General features: G+C 40.4%; 1 protein-coding gene across 3 annotated transcripts in view; it reads right to left on the reverse strand.

The window, feature by feature from the left end:
• kremen1 (kringle containing transmembrane protein 1) overlaps positions 1–20,737 on the reverse strand; it is a 64,313-nt gene that overhangs the window by 14,767 nt on the left and 28,809 nt on the right. For all 3 annotated transcript variants that reach the window (XM_063489562.1, XM_063489561.1, XM_063489560.1), the window contains exon 3: positions 15,443–15,534. In XM_063489562.1, coding sequence (XP_063345632.1) covers positions 15,443–15,534 — 92 coding nt within the window. The remainder of the gene's footprint in view (positions 1–15,442; positions 15,535–20,737) is intronic.

Here is a 20,737-nt window from a genome sequence, read left to right on the forward strand (position 1 = left end):
ATTCCTGTCTATTTGTACAACAACACTGTTTTGCTTTGCGGATACACCAAAGTCTGACAACATGCTCAGACACTGTAAAGTCCCCTGATACTGTACACCAACACTGTCCTAGAAATAAGTATCTCTTGAGCTCTGCCTGTCATCAAACATGCAGGCACAGCTCGGCTGATGACAGTAAGTTCCACCAGTGCACAAGCAGTTCCCAGCAAGAAACAGAAAAACACTTCATTTATTTTTACAAGCCTGTCATGAAATGTGGAATATATTGGTATTGTGCAAACAAAAAAAGGGAGTATGGATTTGCATACAACTCTGTTTGAATGTTTATAACATTACTACAGAAGAGCATCAATCAAAACTGTCTTCATGAACCGAAGTGACCCTAATAAAGACCACACATGTGCATTGTCACTGGCGTGCCAGCTGCTGCCAAAGTTAACTTATTGGCTTGCACAAAGCACCAACAGAATCTGTAGATTCTCTCTGTTTGAGGCACAAAGACTCTTTGGGGAAAAAGTGTGACATGTTTTAGATTCTTCACAAATTGTTGTCCACAAGAATGTCCCCCACAGACTGGAAAATGAAGGCGAATAGAAAGAAAAATGGTGCTGAAACAGACTGGCAGAGAGACAGCCACTCCCTGCATTTCGCTCACATTTGATGACCGTTAAGTGACCGGCGAAATTTTGGCTGCAGCCAAGAAACTGTGTTTGACAAATGACTCAACACTTGAAGATAAAGTCCTCAGACACACTCAGACCAGCAATAAATCATGTGCAATATTCCTCTTTCAGCCACAAACATGCCAGAGCTTTAGAAGAGATTAATGTGGTTGGTTGGGTGGGGGGATCATTTACTAAGACTCCACGGTGCACACTTGCAAAAGTAAGCACCAGCTTATTTGACAGGTTAAAGGCAAACATGACAGTTATAAGAATATTTGAGGTCTCTCGTATTTTCCACAGTGCTATAGAAGGAGTTTCTTTTTTATCAGTTGCTTAAGTACACACTAGCGGTCAGGTGTGCAACAGGGAAGCAGAGAAGAAAAGAGAGATAAACACCTGGTAGGGAACCAGCAACCTCCCTCCGAGCAAGGCAGGCAGGTACCACTTCAATAGAGGTTTTGAAAAGCAAGGAAAAAATGCTACTGCTGTGCTCAGGAGCTAGATTAAAGGCACAAATGCTCTTTTTCAACTTGGCTTTGACAAGAAGATTGCAGACTACACTTAAGTTATCATTCTTTGTCCTCTTCTCGTTTTAGGGCCTGAGAAGTACTGGCTGAGGAGCGGTAGGTGTTCGAATCATACACTGGCGCACTGGAGGTTTGTGCAGAACTGAAGACAGCGACGGTCGCGTTTCTATGCACCGCCCTGCAGTGTGCATCCACAAAAAGCACAGAATTGTTCTTATATGAAAACTCCTGAGCACAGCAGCATCTCGCTTAAAAACATCTGCTTTGCAGGCGCAACAAGTGCAAATATCTTCACGTACAGTAAAAGAAAAAACACACACAAACACACTCAACACACTTCAAAGCCGTTGTTGGAATTTAGACTTTAACGAGCCAGAGGGGAGAAATGGAGGAAACACAAGGTGTATAAATGCTCCAGTTAGCCCACACCAGACCTCTGAAAACCCTGGGAGATCACAGTGGGGAAAGGGGGGGGGACTCCTACAATGTTTAAAAAACCCAGCCACACTCATCCCAACCTGGCAGCCTCAGCTCACTAAAGAGCAGTCAGCCAGCCTTCCCACAATGCACTGCAGACAGGAGGCACTGGGCAAAGCTACAAAGTTCATGGGTGTCTGTTTAACAGGAGGTCTTGCCAGGCAGCAGACACAACAGCACCACTGACCTAAAACACATGAGAGAAAATGATGACAAACAACATCAAACATGTGCAGCAGGCTTTGGCAAATGTGTTTGGCAAGCAGTACATGCAAGCAGGTTGATGAGCTGGAGGGACAAGCATGACATTAAGCAAACATAATTATAGTTATAAATTTCTATGACATGTGGAGGGTAAAGAACTGAAGATATGTATAAGAATAAGCTACAGAGGGTGAGAGAGAGTTAAAGAAATGTTTTCTTTTGAATGGGACTCTGGGTAGGACTTTTTATTTCAAACTGGATTTACACTCAACCCGGTTCGCTTGCACCACCCAGCAGAATGCTCCACATGAGGCAAGACAGTGAAGTTGAATGATGATAATATGATTTTTCTGTATCATAATCACTGGAACACTGGAGAATTTGGTAGAAAGGTTATTCTTGCAGTCTGTCCTAATCCTATAATCTAGAAGAGATGAAAAAAATTTGAGACATCTAAGTCTTCTCTGTCCCTGAAAGCAGTGTAGCAAAAAGAATCCTTACGGCACACATAAATCTATACCTAACTTAGTTGTTTTGAATGGACTCTCTATTCATGATTTGAACTGGCAAAAACGAATCCCGTCATTTGGTTTTGTTTTATTTAGTTTCTTTTTCTGTGAGAAAACACTGAACGGTTTGTGAGTTACCGTCTCAAGAATTTGGGACGTGGGAACATAAAACGTCAAGTTTAATGTCAAAAGGAGATGACTGACGATGCCCACTCAGGTGGTGAATGATATCGCTCTGTGGGTGATGGCACGAGGTCTCTAAATAACTGTGTTGAAATTTTTGTTCACTTTCTAGAGCAACTCGTCCGCCAGACTAATCAAGTACAAACAAAATTGACACAAAAACACACTGAACAACCGATTCATTTTCACACTTGGCTCAGAAAAAAATATCACTTTGAACTACAGTAAATAGATATATATCATAATGTCCACTGGTTTACTAAAATATTACAAAAAAAGAACTGATTTCCTGAGAATATAAGCACCAGATTTCAGGAAACACACAGCCTTCAACACCAGGGAAATGCGCAACGTGTAAGAAGTTCAAAGGTGTGAGGAATGAGGAAGCATCACTGTAGGAAACAAATTCTCTTTTCCACATCCTCATGCAGACTAGAGCCCAGAACAAAGCCCAGCTGGGCTCAGCCAATGCTGATATCAATTTTTGAGAGAATAAAAAATCCATTATTATAACATCTGGCTCTGACTACCAATGCTTCAAAAGCCATCCTTAGAAAATAAGACATACAAAGCTATACAGTTATACAAGCTCGCTCAACTTAATCAGGGCCGTGTCTGATGTATGGGGATAAAGATGTAGTGATGACAAGTGGGGAACCACACATACACACACATGTAGAAAAAATGTAAAACACATTCATACTTTTAGATTAAAATGCCAAATTTCACTTATTTTATTTGTGTGCCCGCTCTACTTGGGGTATAAAAACAATAAATAACAATATAACTTTTTTTTGGTTTTCATTCAAGCTCCTGCTTTAGAGCTTTTGCAGACATGTGACCACTCACCACATGACATTAATTTGTCGGCCATTTTGAACGTGTAACAATCCTGACACGCCAAGTGAGTAAAAAACCTAAACATTATGTAGGTGATATAGACTATGGCAGCTGTAAGTATTAGTGTATACACTCTCTCAGAGGAAGTAAAACACTTTCATGGCAAACATTTTGCTCGTTATGTGGAGAAACTGGGGAGGGAGGACTTGAAGATTGATGTTTACTTACTCCCTCTGAGTGAGTTTAGTGATGCTCTGAAGTGCAACCGTGGCACTCTCCCTGACTTCACAGCAAACGATTTATATCATTATGCTATCAACAGCCCATCAAATTATACTGGACGAGATCTGAAGGCCTACAAAACTTTGGATCTTTATTAATATTTTGTGTGAAGATGGGTAACAAACCTCAGTCACTGGACTCTTCCTGGAACTGCAGTCACTGGACCAAGGGGACCACAGCCACTGGTCACTGCTCAGGTATTTACCTGATTTTTATTGCATTTTGATATTGATGTGTCTCTGTGCATTATCCCTTACACTGTCGACAAGTGTATGTAGCTCATTTGTAATTGAGAGTTTTGGGATGCTAGAGTCTATTCTTAAAACTCTGGAGATCTATCTTTGGCAGCCCATAACCTGGGAGGGGTGACAGGCAGTAGTGGTAGTAGATTCTATTCTTAGCTCGCTTAACAATAATAGCTAAATGCGACAACATCAAGAATAAATAAACACGTTCCTGTTGGATTTCTTATGTTAGAACCCCAACTTCAGTTCAGGAGTGAAGCTTCAGGCGAGGAGGAAGAGGATGAGATGGAGACGAGGAGGAGCGTAGTGGTGAAGGAGGCAGATGAAGAAGATGAGAAAGAAAAAACTAGAAATAGAAAATGAATATATAAAAAGTAAGAGTGTTAAATGGTCAAATATTCTTTGAAACAGATACTGGTAAACTTTAAAATTCAAATAACTTATAACTGACCCTACTATTTATCAGAGAAATAGTCTTTTTCACCTTCCAACCTTCCAAATCAGCAGGAAAGCGATAAAAAAAACCCTTTTGTGTCCTTGATGATTGCAACACCCAACAGCCAGCGATAATTTCTGTGTAAACAATGCATGACTTATTGGACGTGATCACTACCAGTTGTCACGTCCAATATGGCGGACAGCTCTTGAGCGATGTGTGCATGATGTCACGTGCAAAACCTATAGCATTTCCTTCTCTTCTGAATGTTTTGTGAGCACAGAAAGATTCATCAGTTTTTCCTTTTATGAATCATTGCCCTCAAACATTTTTATAGACACCTGTTTCCTCGACAGCTTAATTTATTATATTCACATCAAATCTGACATCTCGAGAGATTTAGTTTCGATAACACTCTAGATAAGAGAAAATCGCTGATAAGTATCTTACAGCGCGTAAAACACGTTTATTCAAAAAATATAAACCTTAAAATGATTCTTTAAGCATCACCAATGCTTCATTACCATCCAATCACACCATAACAAAAAGCGAATTAGTGCGTTCAGATTAGAGACGGGACGTTATAGATGTATGGTCACAAAGCAGAGGCAGGATTTTAAAGGCACATTCCTCAAGTGCTAATAGGCTCAATTGAAGTAATTTAAAACACAGGTATGTCGACGCCTTGGAAACTCTCCCAGCAGCCCATTAATCCACCACCAGCAGGTTAACCATTCAAATCGGAGGCACACACACACACCGCTTGAAACATGCACTGCCTTCTGAGGAATGCTAACTGCAACAAAGCAAGAAAACAACACTTATCACAGTTGGTGTTTATGTGCTGTTTTTTTCTCCTTTCCATCCCGTTCTGTCTCCCTGCCTTCATTCCTCGCTCTGTCTCCCTTTCATTGTGTCTCGGCCCCATTTATTACCCCTTTTGTAGTACAGTATGCTCAATACATAAACAAATACAGCTGCTGCATTTCATCAAGCCTTTGATTAGTCTTGTCGACTGCACCACAGCCCACGAGAACACAAGAGAAATCGAGAAATATGCCACAAACTCCCCCAGGAGAATCATTTCTGGAAACTCAGTATTGTTTGTAAGGAGGTGGGTGTTGCCGTTATGTGTTTCTGCTGCGTTTATGCTTTGTTTTTCTATGGAGATCATAAATTCTCCAGCCTGTAAATGGGAACAGTTTACAGTTATACAATAAAGGACTTATTATTGGACAGAATGAGAGAAGCATTTGTATCCAGCAGAGTGACTTTGCAAGTTGGACATTCAAAGCACGTTACTTTGCGTGTGTGTGTGTGTGTGTGTGTGTGTGTGTGTGTGTGAAAGAGCGACAGAGAGAGAGACAAATGCACTGCATATTGCGCTTGTTTACTGTATATGATGTCTGTTTCTTATCCCATTTAAACATTTCTGTAGTGTAGTGGCGACTGTGTCACAATGTGATTGTGATGGAGGAGATCAATGTCTCATCCCAGGGGCCTGGGATACTGACTAACCATCTAATTAGAGGGAACAAGCAGGAGCCAAAGTTTTAAGTGAATAATTAGTGCTCTCAGAGTCCGAGAAGAACAATGCAGGGAAGAGATGAAAAACGATCACCATACCACATCACTGCCTCCCCTCACAAAACCAAACAGCCTGTGTCCTGAGGAGTTTTATGAGACATGATATCAGAGCAGCTGGGAGATGAAGAGAGAAGCAGACGCTCTGTGACCACCTCAGATGTTAAATAAGCTCCTTTATTTATCATCTTGCAATTTCAATAAAAACGACACACGAGCAGAACTTCAAACTTGTGACACTTTTACTCATTGGCAGCATTTCTATCAGCATCAGGCAAAAACAATAAGTGCATCATTCTTGCATCCCTTATTTGGTCCAATTGGCATCAGCAACAGTTTTGCTGAAGCTGTGTAACCGCAGAGGACACTAAAACACAACAATGGAAAGATAGATGGAAAAAGCATTTTTCCAGACATCCTTTGAAACCTTATGAGAGAAGGTAATAAAAGACTAGCAGCTACAAGCACCAGTAATGATCCCTTTAAACGCACAACTTTTTTTTTCCTGAGGATGAAGCAAGAGAAAAAAAACATGCAGTCATTAATCAAAGAGCCTTATTAAAGAGGGAGTTTAAATGTGATCCATAAAATTCATGGGATATTTGTCCATTAGATAATTAAATACTGCATTTGTCCACGCAGCTGATATTTTAGTTTGAGGGTAACACAGAACAATGATGAAAGAAAAACTGAAAGAAAAACTGAAATGAATCCTCTGGGAGGCATAAATGTGCCGCAGGAGAATGTGGTCTGCATGCCTGCACTCATCAGGTGGTTACCAAAAACACATATTATCATGGACCATAAATACATTTAATTCACTGTGCTTCATGGAATTCAGCCAAAAATGTTTGCATTTTTCGTTGATCGGTTGAGAAGGCCCGAACTACAATTAGAGGAAAGTTGATCACGAATAGACAAAAACATCCAAATATATCGTGCCCCCAAAGAAACTCTACTAATTAGGTTATTATTTGTAATTTCAAGTGCAATATCTCAGCAACTAATGGATGTACTGCCATGAAATTTGGTGCAAAAGTGCACTGCCCCCACCACCCCACTCCGCTTGGGATGAATTGCAATAACTTTATCCCCACTTCATTTAGATCAGGCCCATTGGCTTTAGAGAGAATTGGCAAATATTTGCATTTGCCAAACAAAATATTGCACAACCCAAATATTAGAGCAGTTTAACATCAGGATATTAGTAGAGATTACTTTTACTTGGCTTACAGGGCGTCTTTATACAGACTCACAGAACTGCTGTAATGTGAGTTCTAGTCAGTTAACCCTACCTTTAAAAAAAGCATAAAAACCAATTGCCTTGAAAATGAAATATGGGATGGGTGTGTTGTACTACCAAAGGGTGCAGGACACTTACATATCCTATAGTTTGAGTAATAACGTAAAAACTGTACAGAGTACTTGATAGATTAGGTTTAAATGTACTCTTTTAGTATATTCCCAGAATGACTCTTTTGAAAACACCAAATTAAGTGAGACACACTGTCTGCACACACTGCAGACTCATTTTGTCACTGTCACTACTTTCCAATATTAAAACTTAGACCGACTATGATAAAGCATTTTGATCAAATTTAGCAGAAAATGGGCAAACCTGCAAAACACACACACTTACACACACAAAACAGGTAAATACACTAGGCGATCGAATGCCATTTGCCATACAATAGACACTAAATAAAATTAAATATATTATACCTGTACAGAGCTGATCTACATTTGGCTGCAAGCCCTCATTCGTGAGCCCTAAAGTAGCTGACCTGCTATTCATCTCCTCCTCGTTCCCAGGAGAAACACTAAACAATGGCCATCTACTCATTAGCAAACATTCTACACAGCCAGCTCACCTCGTGATCAATACATCTAATTCCCTAATGGTCCTGACTGATTTAACCCCAGACATGTTGAGAAAGGGAAGGAGCCAGAGACGGGGTCTGAGAGACCATATTTACCTGATTGTCCTCTGGTTTGTTTTTGTGTCTTTACTTTCTAGATTCCATTTAAAAGTTTCCTCATAACACTGTATACAGGTATTCTCCCTGAGGGCAGGTGCAGATGGAGGTGAGCTTTAAGGAGGTCAGAGGTCACAATAAGCTAATAGTAGTGATTTCAAAACTCCTCCGCCCACTTCTTCAGGTAAGGACAGGCCTAATGAAAGTGAAAGGGGCATGTCAACCCCATAAAGAAGTGAAGCTTAGTACTAAAAACATTTAAAAAGTCACTTCACTTCTTCCAGTTTGTGAATAGTTAACCTAATATATGGCACAAAGTTTTATTCCCAAGGCATTATTGCAAAGCAGTAAACATCTAATTCTAGTCACGGAGCACCTGCGAGAACACTATACATAAAACTGCATTAAAAAGAAGGAGTTTGGCATGTTTCTGTGAAAAATGTGCAATTAATTTGGCTGGGAGACAATAATCTTGGCAGGTAACATTTTTTTTAATTTATACTCTCTGGGTACTTAAGTCAAAAATCTGAATTCAAGCATTAATTGCATTTGGGTGCACACAGACACAAACACATGCACGCACTAACACTATTTCATCCTTAATAGAAGCCTCCATTTAACAAAATGAGTATCCTTTTGTGAATATAATGATTTTAAGGGAAACCACATTATAAGGCTCTCTCGGATCATCTGTTATGTTCATTCTTTGTGTTTTAACAACACAGAATGACTCATATTTTCAGTTTTCCATTATAAAATGTGTTTGTGTGGGGGGAAGAATCTCAAGCTAAAACTCATAAGTACAGCATAACTGACCTTACCTCAACTTCAGTACTTATAATTTTTTACATACAGGAGCTTATTAAAGAAATAAGGAAAGGCCTAAATTAGCTCACTTCATTAAATGTTCTCTCTGAGACTCTAAATATCTCACTGGGTTTTGCACTAGTAACAGTGCAGGGACACGCACGTGCACACACACGTGCATATACACGCACGCAATGTTGCCTGAACCTGTGTCAGTATTATGGCCGAAAAGCTGGCTGTGGTGAAAGCTGGTGCAAGACCACCTAAGGGAAATATTCTGCCTCTAAAAACAATGACAGAGTGAGAAAAATACTGTAGTAGCAAAACCTGAAGGCATCCCTGGTTTAGGCAACCACAGCAGCCACGAGGCAGGGCTGTGGTGCTTCACTCTGGGCTTCCAAACCACATGTCCAACTTGTCTTGACCTCTTGCTTATTTTGATTCGCACTTGTCCTCGTCTCAGACACTCATTCAACCATTTACTTGAGCTTTCCTGTCAATCATAACATACTAAATAAAAACTTTCTCCAACCCGTTCCCTTTTTCCCAGAGCTTAAACTTAAGGAACACCACCCATGTGTAATCATTCAGCGCTGGATGGTGTCACATTAGGACTAACTCTGACATGAAAATAAAAACATAGAGACAAGCCTGCATTAGACACCTCTAGATGAGTCTCGCCTACAACCCTACTTGACCTGCTGTAGAAAAGAGATGCAAGACATTAAAAGCAAAACACAGTTTAGGTGTTAGGCATTTCTGGACATTATTGGGCGAAATGAAAAATTCAAAAATGAATCCTTAATTTAAAACACATTTTATATTGTACAGACATTTTATTACAATATCTGCTACTTTGAGTTTTTACCTATTCACGGTAGATTCCTATAAAAACACACAGATTTACAGTTACACAAGGTTAAAGTCAATTTTATACAAAAATCTGAAGGTCTTTATACAATTGTGTTCATAAACCAAGCAGAGCCTCATTTACATTTTATTCCTAAAAAGTGGACAGTAATGGACATCAGAGAATGATGAAAAAGGATCCTCACTGTAAAACCTTTTTAAAACCATCACAATCTGAATTGGAATACTTTATTAATCCCTGAGAAAATTATGTGGTTTCAGTTGCTCCAAGGCAGTAAGAACAGTAACTGATAAACAGATTTAAATAATACAATACATTAAAAAGTTACAAAATATAAAAAATAGCTCTAATATATATATAAATCTATTAGAGCTGCATATAAAAATAGTTTGATTATAAATATATAAAATCAAAAACACCTGTGAACCCTGAACTATCCTGTATTTAGTAGATTTATATAAACTGTCAAAAAATCTGGTTGATGCCCTTTAGATTTTTTCTATTAATCACAACCTTACAAACCCAGTGGTTCTACTTTTTGTTACTAACTGAATCCAAATCATTAACTGGGTGGAAGGATGTGGTATACTGCATCTTTCTATATAGTGGAAAAAAAAATAATCTACACTACAAGGAAAGGGTTTCATTAAAGTTTACAGCTTGTATTTAAGCAGTGACGATGGACATTTATAGCAACTTCAAAAGTAAGTTAAGTCCAAGAAACACTTGTGTCAGACATTATAAACCTTTGACATGCAGACTGTTCACTTTCCTCACAAAACACTGTACAAGAACAACGAGGACGAGCACACCTGATCGCATTCACTCAAGAGTACGTCAGGGTTTACTAAGGTGATCCGCAACTTCAAAGTGGCATTTAGCGTCATCATAAATCACCGTAAATGAAGGCACTTATCTCAACACTTCATATTTACCTCAACGTTCAGCAATAAAACCTGAACCAAACACATTACTGCTTTGTTTTAATGCTTTTTAAGGTGTGACTGGTTAGCCTTGCCAGATGAGTGTAGTGCCGCTCATACTGAGACTATTGTTGCATGTTGACCGGCAGCGTTAGTCAGACATTCACTCAATTGTTTAAACAGATAAAAGAATAACTTACTGTAAGTGAGGCGCAAACACATTGACAGCTCTGTAACAAAATGATATCTTAAAGTATCACAGAGCTTAAGGGAATATTGGCATAAAGATAATGTCTCTCATCCTAACACCACCCAGCAGGTATCGTCAGCCACAGCAACAATGTCTAAAATAAACAGAGACTGTACACCACACTCTATATAGTCTATATAACTTGAAATAAATCGGCAACATGGGCAAGCTTAGCGGGGTTTATCAACTCTTATTATTCCTAGGATTGGTCATGGAAAAATGTATTTTCAAACTATTCTAGTGAAGGAAACCAAGGGGAAAACTCAAATGCTCCACATCTCCATACTACAGGAACACAGTGGCATAACAAGTTTTTCTTGGTTATATGCTGTTGAAAGATGAGCTTCCAATGTGCACATCAAAGCGACTTTATCTTGGCAAACGCTTGAGGACTTCACCCTGACAGTTTCACTCTGTCAGTCAAATTCAGTCAGCGCATAGCATCAAGCAAATGCGTGTCAGCTTCAAGGAGCCACACCAAAAGAAAATGTCTCTGCAGTATGGAATGCTTTAGGGAAGGAACCATCACACTGTCAGTGGTCATGTAAACAAGCATTTCAGAACATCACAACAGAGACGTACAGCAACAGAATCCTTTGTAAAAAAGTTAGGTCTATAATTTTAAGATTTTTTTTTCGTGTTTTTTTTGTCATCTTATCAATCACTAATATGATTGCATGTTTTAACAAGTGAGTAAAGCATATTTTCAAACTGAGCTAATGTTTGATGAATCTGCTGTCAATGCAAGTAACCACAAACTCATTTTTCTTTTACCTCCCACTTACTGTCTCACTTTGAATTAATGGATTTAGCAGTTGGCTTTGTTTTAAATTTAATAAACCTGCTGGTTTGGTCACAGGTTTTCCTTCCACCTCATTAGAAAATTCCTTCCTCCCAACAGACTGTATATAAAGGATGGATGTAGCTTTTAAGTCTGAAATGTAAAACCAGTTTTGAAGTTCCTTAAAATGCATTCTTTCTTACAGCCAGCAGTGACTCTTTTGGTTAAAAAAAGTCTCTTCAGCAAACATTTCTGGTCTCTACTGATATTATTATTTAGGACAGACTTGTCTTGTTATTGACGAGTCACCAGAACACGAGCAGGCAGGATGGTTGCTCTGACACATTCACCCCATGGTCAAGATACCAAGACAGCCATGATCAAAATGCTCAGCTTGAAGTGTTACAACAGGAATTTACAACTTTACTTGTGACATCAGTGTGGCCATGTCCATCTTTTATATATCCTTCCTCAGAAAATGACTTCACAAGCTGTTATTATGATCTACAGTATGGCCTCTGTGGAACGCGTGAAAAATTGCATGTAAAAAATGAGTGGCGTCACCTTTAACTTGGCACCCTGTAGAATGGAGCTTTTTGAGTTGAGTTTAACATTATCAAAAGTGTGCACATCAACCTCAACCCATCACAGGCGAGCTTTAACCTTCAGTCTCTGGGTCAAAAAATGGGTGTGTTGAGGCCTTCTGACGTGCATGTTATCACGTTGCGTATGTTGTTTCAGGAATACTTGTATGGGTTTAGGAAGACACGACAGATATGATCACTTAGTTGGAGGACTTGAGTGGACTTGTTGCTTTCTACAGCTCATTGCTAAAACATAGTCCTCTCGGCACACTAAAAGCCTGGTTAAAATGTATCAGCATTCAACTCACCTACCACGTTGAGAAAATTACATTTCACAATGAATGAAAGAGTCACATTACTCAAAAGAACTCTTAACATTCAGTGCAGTTTAATAATGAGATAATTTTAGGGGAAATGAGATTTTAGTTATGTGAAAATGTTTAGAACTGCTGTCAGAAAAGCAAGGCTAATGTTCGAAGCAAGATGTGGACTTCAACATATAACGACAGCGAGCATTTACCGATCTGGCAACGAGAAGGGGCTCTACCTTTAGGACATAACTTGCTGCGCAGCTGTCATTGTGTACAGACGTGCACTGACAGCGTGCCTTTTTGAAATGTTTAGACAATTCCACCACATGACGCTGCCATGAGGGATTACTAAGATCAACAAATGTACTGACCTACGCTGTAATCCACACTGTCAGACGATGTGTTCCTGGCCTCGTGTGACCTGCCTGTCTGTGGATGCTCCATCAGGGTGTGTCACCCTCAACAGGGGTGGCATGACCCTAGATGACAGGAAACCCAGCTGGATCACAGACGAACCACTAGCAAGGCTGCGGCAGGTGGCTCAGCGAGTGGCGACCCACTACCAACCACACGACATCAAACGTAAGCAAAAAAGCAGACAAAACGAAGGCACAGACAAAACAAAAGTGAGACAAAATGAAAACACAGACCACTGTTGCCCTTCCTCTGGCACACCACAGTGTTTTTGAGGCTATTGTAGCCAGCCGCAGACTGAGAACACTGACACCGAAAGAACATCAGCATTCTCTCACTTGGCAGCCGAAGCTCTCAAACGCAGAAGATTGAGAACACGCAGCGCCAGAAGGTGAGGCACCACGTGGCGATTGTGGTTTTACAATAGATGAGACAGAGCATTCGTGTCTGAAAGCTGCCTCGTACCCCTGCAGGGAGAAACCGTCTCCACCAAACAAGCATGTTTTCATGACACTGAATGCCTGGCTCGCAGCACACCCCATCTCCTTTTCTTATGTTTCATTGCTCTATCTAACTTTCAACAGCCAAACAAAAAAGGGAACGATCATGTAAGGCAGCACTTGATATGGGCAAAGCTCTGAGCAGCTGAAAATTGGCCACATGTCACAAGGATGGGTTACACACGCAGTACTAGGATCCCAAACAAAAACAAGGCTCAACCAGCACATGGTATACCCATACGGAATAAAAGCTGGCCTAATTTTACCAAAGACAGTGACAAGCTCTCAATGTACACACTGCTCTTGCAAACCTTTGTGGTTTGGGAGGAAAAACACACTGTGCTAAATGGACAGTTGTCTGAAATAGGTCAGTCAAAACTCTAATGGGATACAGACAAGCTCCTATATGCATAATATACCGAGGATAACTATGGCTATACACACAGGCCGTGCAGCCAACAGGCATTATTAGACGGGTTAATGGGTTCCGGGCCATTCAAACAGCAGGCTTTAGTCAGGCATGCTACTCTCAGACAGGATAATGGTGGGATAGCTAGAGGGGCTGGGAGGTTCTTGAGGCCTGGTAGTGCCTAGTAGTACCTACTGCAAGCTTTGCAGCTTTGCACCTGCACTATTTCTACTGTTTTACCTCAAGTTCCAAGACAGGCTGCATTTTCTTCTTCTTTTTTACCTCTTTTTGTGCTCTTTAGTCTTTATTAATTAGGATTTCTAGACTAGAGCATCAAAGCTAAAACCCACTAACCCATCCATCTATCAGCTATACTTGCTTATGTTTTTGAGGGACATGGAAAGATCAGAGGCTCAGCCGGTATTAATCACGAGACAGGGTCAGACACTTTAAAAAAGACAAGTGTTCACACTATAGAGAACCTCAGAGAAAGCCCGTGGTGGCAAAAGGAGATCGTGGAAACTCCACACAGAAAGATCCTGGCTGCACAACAGGTTAGACCCTTAATGCTATGAGGTGACAGTGGTAAGCACTGCAGATATAACTAAACACTACACACATTAAATATTAAGGAATGAAAAGGTCTCAGGCAGCCACAGGAGAAGTGCAATAGATAAGGATTTGGAAAACTAATAACAGAAAATACATAAAGATAGAGAAGGAATCTCAGGCACACAGTGATAAAGTGGGGTTTGATTAGATTAAATGGAATGTTATTCATGACTGAAGAGGAAAATGGAATATTTATGTAAGTTAAACAAATCAGTCAAGCTCTGCTTGGTAAAATTTTTTGCCTTTATCTCTCCTATTGTGTTCACTTATCAGATTCATTTAGTTATTAAAATAATATTTGTTTCCCAACTTTATTGGCACTTTTGTAACAACACATTGTTTGCATTTAATAACTTCAGCATGTGCACCAGTTACTTGCCGTAAATCACTAGATCTGAATCTCCTCTGCTGGTATTCAGATATTTGGCATCAAAAACAGTGTTAGGCTGATCCATCAGAGTCTGTTTTCAACAGGAGCGATTAAAAAGGTGGAGGGAACAAAAGCACCGGGATTAAAGACAGGCAGCTCTTTCTAGATATGTGCCAAACTAGTAGAGAAGACACACAGAAGCACTAAATCTCCCTGTGTAAACAGTCCATCACACATATTAATCCCGGAATTACTGGACAGGGAAACTCTCACACCCACATGTGAACAAAACACACAAAAGCATCCACAAACTGGTAGATGCACATAGTCGCTCACATCAAAAAAGCATGTCAAAACAAGCTGCAAAGCCAAAGGGGGAAACTTATGAAGATAGATATATACAAAAATGCACACACACACATTCACACACACAGTGACAGCTTGCATTAAAGTGAAGACAGGCCCAGGCATGGCAGGAGGAGGAGTGACGGAAGGCAATTAGAGACATTTTTTAGATGATAATAGCTGTGTACAAGCCACCGCAGTCCATAAAAGCTATTCATAGCAGGCGAGAAGATGAGCATAGCAATGAAAGTGGTTGGACCGTATGCCCAAGATTTGCCCCTGAGGGCATGGAAGGGATGAAGACAGAGAGCGAGATAAAGGAGTGGCAGTCTCTTACTCTGGCATGTAGGGATGTCACAGTATCTCCAGTAGATCCCGTCCTCATGATCTGCAATGTAGCACCATGGCTGAACATCCCCATCAGGATTCCTGCAGAAGATTATAACAATCATTTGCCTGCATTGGATAATTTTAAACAAGAAACAAATAGTGGGAAGAATAGTTGAAGCTCCTCTTGTGATTATAAAATTATAATCTGACAGTATAGCAGCACATAATTTGCAATGTTTCCCTGTTTAACAACCAGCTTCATTTAAAAACTGGTTGGTGTTTGCCCTGCTCTTTGCCAGATGTTTGTTGTTGTGCACATTTTTTGTTTAAAGTAAAGTGGAAATAAGGAAATTTTGCACGTACTGAGATATCTATTATTAAAAAAATGATGGGTGAATGCATCAGATTGCTCTCTCTCAGAGTAAAGATTGAGGAGAGCTGAAAAAAAAAGGGTTAGGGAAAAGCATGGGAAGAAGAGATGATAGTGGGATATCAGATCAAAAACATAACAACACAAAGACCGGCTATCGACTGAATACTCAACTATGTTTCAGAAGGAGATTATCTCAGCTGTGTCAGTCATCCTTAGTAGCACCCATTGGTGCTTGTTGGTTTCACCCCTTCCTCTGTACTCTGGAGGCTCGACCCTGCATGCCAGTCAAGAGCCAGTCCAATTGGTCTAGTTAGAGGTTGGGGGGAAAGCCTCTTTGTTCTGGGCCAGACACAGACCTAAAAAAAAGGACGGCTGATGGGGCCAAGCTTTTGTCTGAGGCTATGGCCTCTTTTGATCCTCATCAAGGCCCTTTAAACCCATGAGAATAAGGCTGATGGGCCCCTCAGTGCTTTTCCTTTTCAGTTTCACTTACAAAAGCGATGAGAAGTGGGATTGAAGATACCTAAAAGCCTTGTGCAGGCTTCATATCTCCAGGGTAATCATCCAGCTTTGTAAATCATGACCTTTACAGTAACTTCTAATTTGTCGATAAATAAAGTCAAAGCAGCAAGTGTGCAGCGGAAGCACAACTTGGTCTGCTTCATCTCTTTAAGCTCCATTTCAAGATTATTCCAAACTGGAAAAATACACTCTGTGCTGACTAAAGAAGCCTTCTAAGATGACATCGCTATTTTTTAGCGCTGACGGTAATTGCCAAAAACCTTTTCTTCATCTCTTTTGACACACCTCATTGTAGCATCTTGACAAAGCCCTGCAGCGCTGCACTATCCTGTTTCACCTTTTGTGCGCACAGTTGTGAAGGGCGTTTCCACGTCTTTTATTCTGCTATCTAACACACTATCCTGAGTTTCCTCCTCTCTTTTCACACTGAGAATGAGGTATTGACAAAGAAGACTTTTCAGAGTTGAACTGAAGTTTAAGCTCCTTAAAGCTTTTACTCTGAATTCCTAGCAAACATGGCTTTCTTTATTGCATCCTGTTGGCCATGGGAGTCTTAAAGAAAAGGCTCATCTAGTCACGATCATCCGAAACAACTCTCAACCTAAAATTTTCCCATGTTCACAGGAAACCAGCTTTGGTTGCCAGTAAATTTGGACTTGATATCATGAGTGCAAATCTGTCTGTCGCTCCACCCAAATTGGAGGCAGACACCTGTTTGTTTACCCCGAGGCTACTGTTAAAATGGCGGAAAAGAGCAAAAAAAACTGGGTCCAAGCATAAAACCACTGATATATACACCCTTTCTCCATTTCTTCTTCCTCTTCTTTCCTTTCTGGGCAACACATAATAGTCCTATTTGAAATAAGACTCCAAGAACAAACCTAAGATAGTGCTGCCACTTATGTAATTTAGTGCACTTTCTTAATCATCCCTCCAAAAGACAGGCATGAATTACAGCCATTAGCATTAAAAAAACATCCATCCAGCAGACCACCCAACCCATATCTGACCTACTGACATCTTTGAACAGTACATGATGTAGTGTGCTCCCCCTCTCTGAGCTTTCACCAAAACCCTGGAGCCCAGATAGCATTTTATCCTTTTTCTAACCCACACGCACACCTGCACACACCCTTTCAGTAAAAGCATGAGAACATCATCCACAGGGCTAAATGAACAGGCAAGCCCAAATAACTGGGAAATATAATCAATCCTGCCTCGAGCTGCCAGCTTGCACACATACAGAGTGTGTTGTGAGGGTCAAAATGCAAGGTGGAAAGCAGACAGCTGAGGTAGCATAGGGCAGATCGGTGGAAACCGTAATGCGGAAATCCATTTTACGTATATATATACTGCATAAAGTGTGTCTGCCTGTGTGTGTTTGTGTGTTTGTGTCTGAGGTTGCATTCACCTCTGTGTGCGTCACAGATTGCCTGCTTGGCTCTGAGTAGATGAGCTTGTTGAAACACTCCCATACCCAGAGGTAGATCACAGAAGATGTTTGGACATTTAATTGGCACAATTACGCTGATTGACTCATTTTGCTCAGAGTGAGCCACACACTTTGGTACTGAGCCAATTATAGCCACATTGCATTTTGCCTCAAAGGCTCCGAAGCTGCGCATTTGAAGGAAAGAGGGGCTTACAGACGAAGACTGAGAAAAACAGCTGTTGTTAGCTGGCTGCTGTTCAAAAGGTTTCCTTTACGTTAATCCCAAAATGTATGATGCCTGGCACGGAAACTGCACGTAACTACTGAAAAAAAATCCTTTACTTCAGACTATGTTTTCAAATTCTGGAAATCTGGAAATGAAACGTCCTAACATTTTTTCATGAGATAAACTCGAGATTCTACAGTGACTTTTGTTTAAACAATTGAAGATATGAAAAAAAAAACTTGAAAGAGTCACATTCATCATTTTGCCGAATTGGAGAGTGGAGAAATGCTGATTGCAAAGTGGTGGCGAGAGGCTTGTCTGGATAGGGATTTGAGGTCAACAGCAGATCAGAGTCTGGCAATTTACTGCCTGAGAGAAGACTCTTTAATTGACTTGGATGATTTAGCATGCAAACTGCTGCCCGCTGCTGTGCTCCATGAATGCATGTATTGAAGAAGAGGGCTTGTTAGTTGTAGGCTGATATGTATAGTCTACTGTCTATTGTTGCTCTCTCATGGTCTACTTGTGCTAAATGTGAAGTTGTGATCTTCCCGTGTCCTGTCTTGCTGGTAAACAAGCCTCATACTTTTTTACCTTACTTTTATTGATATCTTATATGTCAATAATCTTGGTTTAAACGTGCCTGGAAAATATCAGTTTCTGAGATTTGAGCCTCCACCAGGATATGTTTAAGGGAAATGAAATGATTTCACAGCACTCACAGCAGCAACAGAAACTATATACTGATCAGCCACAACATTGAAACCTCCTGCCTATAATGCGTAGGTGATGTGAGCCCACAAAAACAGCTTGGTCTGATTGGATCATGGACACAAGATCGCCTTTGGGTGTCTGGCAACAGGATGTTGGCACGCGATCCTTTGGGTGCTGTGGGTTGCAGGGTGGGGCCTCTGTGGCTCTGGCCTGTTATGGCACATCCTGCGGATGCTCAATCAGAGTGTGATCCGGGGATTCTGGAGGCCAGGCCATGTTCCTCGACCCATTCTGGAGCATTTTTCGCAGTGTGGCTGGGAGCATTGTCCCAGTGCGTAGCGAGAGAGGGTGGGGTACGTGTGAAAGTAGCATCCACATGACTGCCTGGACCTGAGGTTTCCCAGCAGATAATTCGCATTGCGACCACATGATCAGTGTTATTCACTTCATCTGTCATTGGTTTTAATGTTGTGGCTGACTGGTGTATGCTTTGAGATAAACAGTCCTCACTGCTTTGGGTAATCAGCAGATCAGTTTTTGTTTAAACAATTTCTTCAGCACAAAACATACCCAAATGAAAGCTGTTGACAGTGAGGCCTGAGGAAACAGGACACTGCTGCTGATCACACTGTTAACTTTTTTGTACACCACAAACCAAGTTGCAGGAAATACTTTAAAACCACCTAGCTCCAAAAGTGATTTTTCAAAATAAGTCAGATTGACCAATCTACTATTTGTATTCACTCAAACTCCAAAAACATTGCAAAAGATGAACACCGGCATCAGCAAAGATCAGTCAGTCAATATCAGTCTGTATAAGGCAGAAGTTAATTGCTTCAAGGACAACAACGTGCTGTGATCTGCAATGCAAAGGGCAGCAAAAAAATAGAGATTATGGTTTAAGAAAACAAAGTATCACAATATTAATACACTTATTTAAAGATTATTTAACCCGGACATAGGACCACACACCAAAGTAGTCTGAACAGAACAAATTGCATCTTGGAGACAGATAAAATGATAAAATGTGGATTATAATATAATAATATACAATCAGGAGATCATTATTGTTCCCCAAACATATCCAGCAGCGGTGTGCATCACTGAATGGAGGCAGAAATCTCTTAACATCTCAAAACGAAGACAAGAGAAACCAAACCATCTGTAAACCAAACACAAAAACCTGCTCAAATAAGGAGTACATTTTAGTACAGGAAGTTTGTTCCTTCTATGCTTCTGATATAATGTTGATGGGAGATGCTTTACTGCAACACTGTACATCTTCTTGTGGGACACTTCTATTAACTTCCTCAATTTAACAAAGCAGCACCTTGGGATCACAATAAAGTAATACCACCAGTGGACAACTTGGCTGCAGTTTGTCTGACCTCAAATTTGCACCTGACATCGTGGAGATTCAATTACAATCAACTTGGGGAACACTTTTCACTCTGGCATTTCCATTATCTCATCTATGTAAGGGAAAAGCATTAGAAGCCATACTGAACACTCATAAATCCTACCGTACACACACACCTGCATATATATAGCCATCAAATGGATGGCAAAGCTATTCAACCACCCACTGAACCTTCAAGCAATTCACGCCCTCATACTAATGCAGTCCAATAGCAGCCCTTTAGGAACAGTGGATTAGAACGAACAAATGAAATATAAATCAGGATTTCTATTTCTGTGATGCTCTTCTTATGAATGTCACAAAGTATTACCAAAATGTCAAAGAAGTGCTTAAGGTCTGAAAAAAGTGTCTTTTTTTTTAAGCGTAAAACTGCATAATTATTAGGACGCAACATCCGAGCTCAACACCAAGAGTTAGAATTAACATCTATTTCATAACAAGAAATCAGCTCAAAATCCAACCAGGCTGATAATTAGCGATGTGATATTCACTGCCAAAATGAGCCTTGCTAAGACTCAGCTTAGAAATGAGAGCTCTTGTCCTTTTCCTGAGGCTTTGTGCTCCTTTCTTTGCAGGGGAATAATGTGACATTTCCCCTCTGCCCAGTTTCCCCCT

This window comes from Pelmatolapia mariae, linkage group LG12 (genome assembly GCF_036321145.2).
Source record: "Pelmatolapia mariae isolate MD_Pm_ZW linkage group LG12, Pm_UMD_F_2, whole genome shotgun sequence".
Taxonomy (NCBI): Eukaryota; Metazoa; Chordata; class Actinopteri; order Cichliformes; family Cichlidae; genus Pelmatolapia; species Pelmatolapia mariae.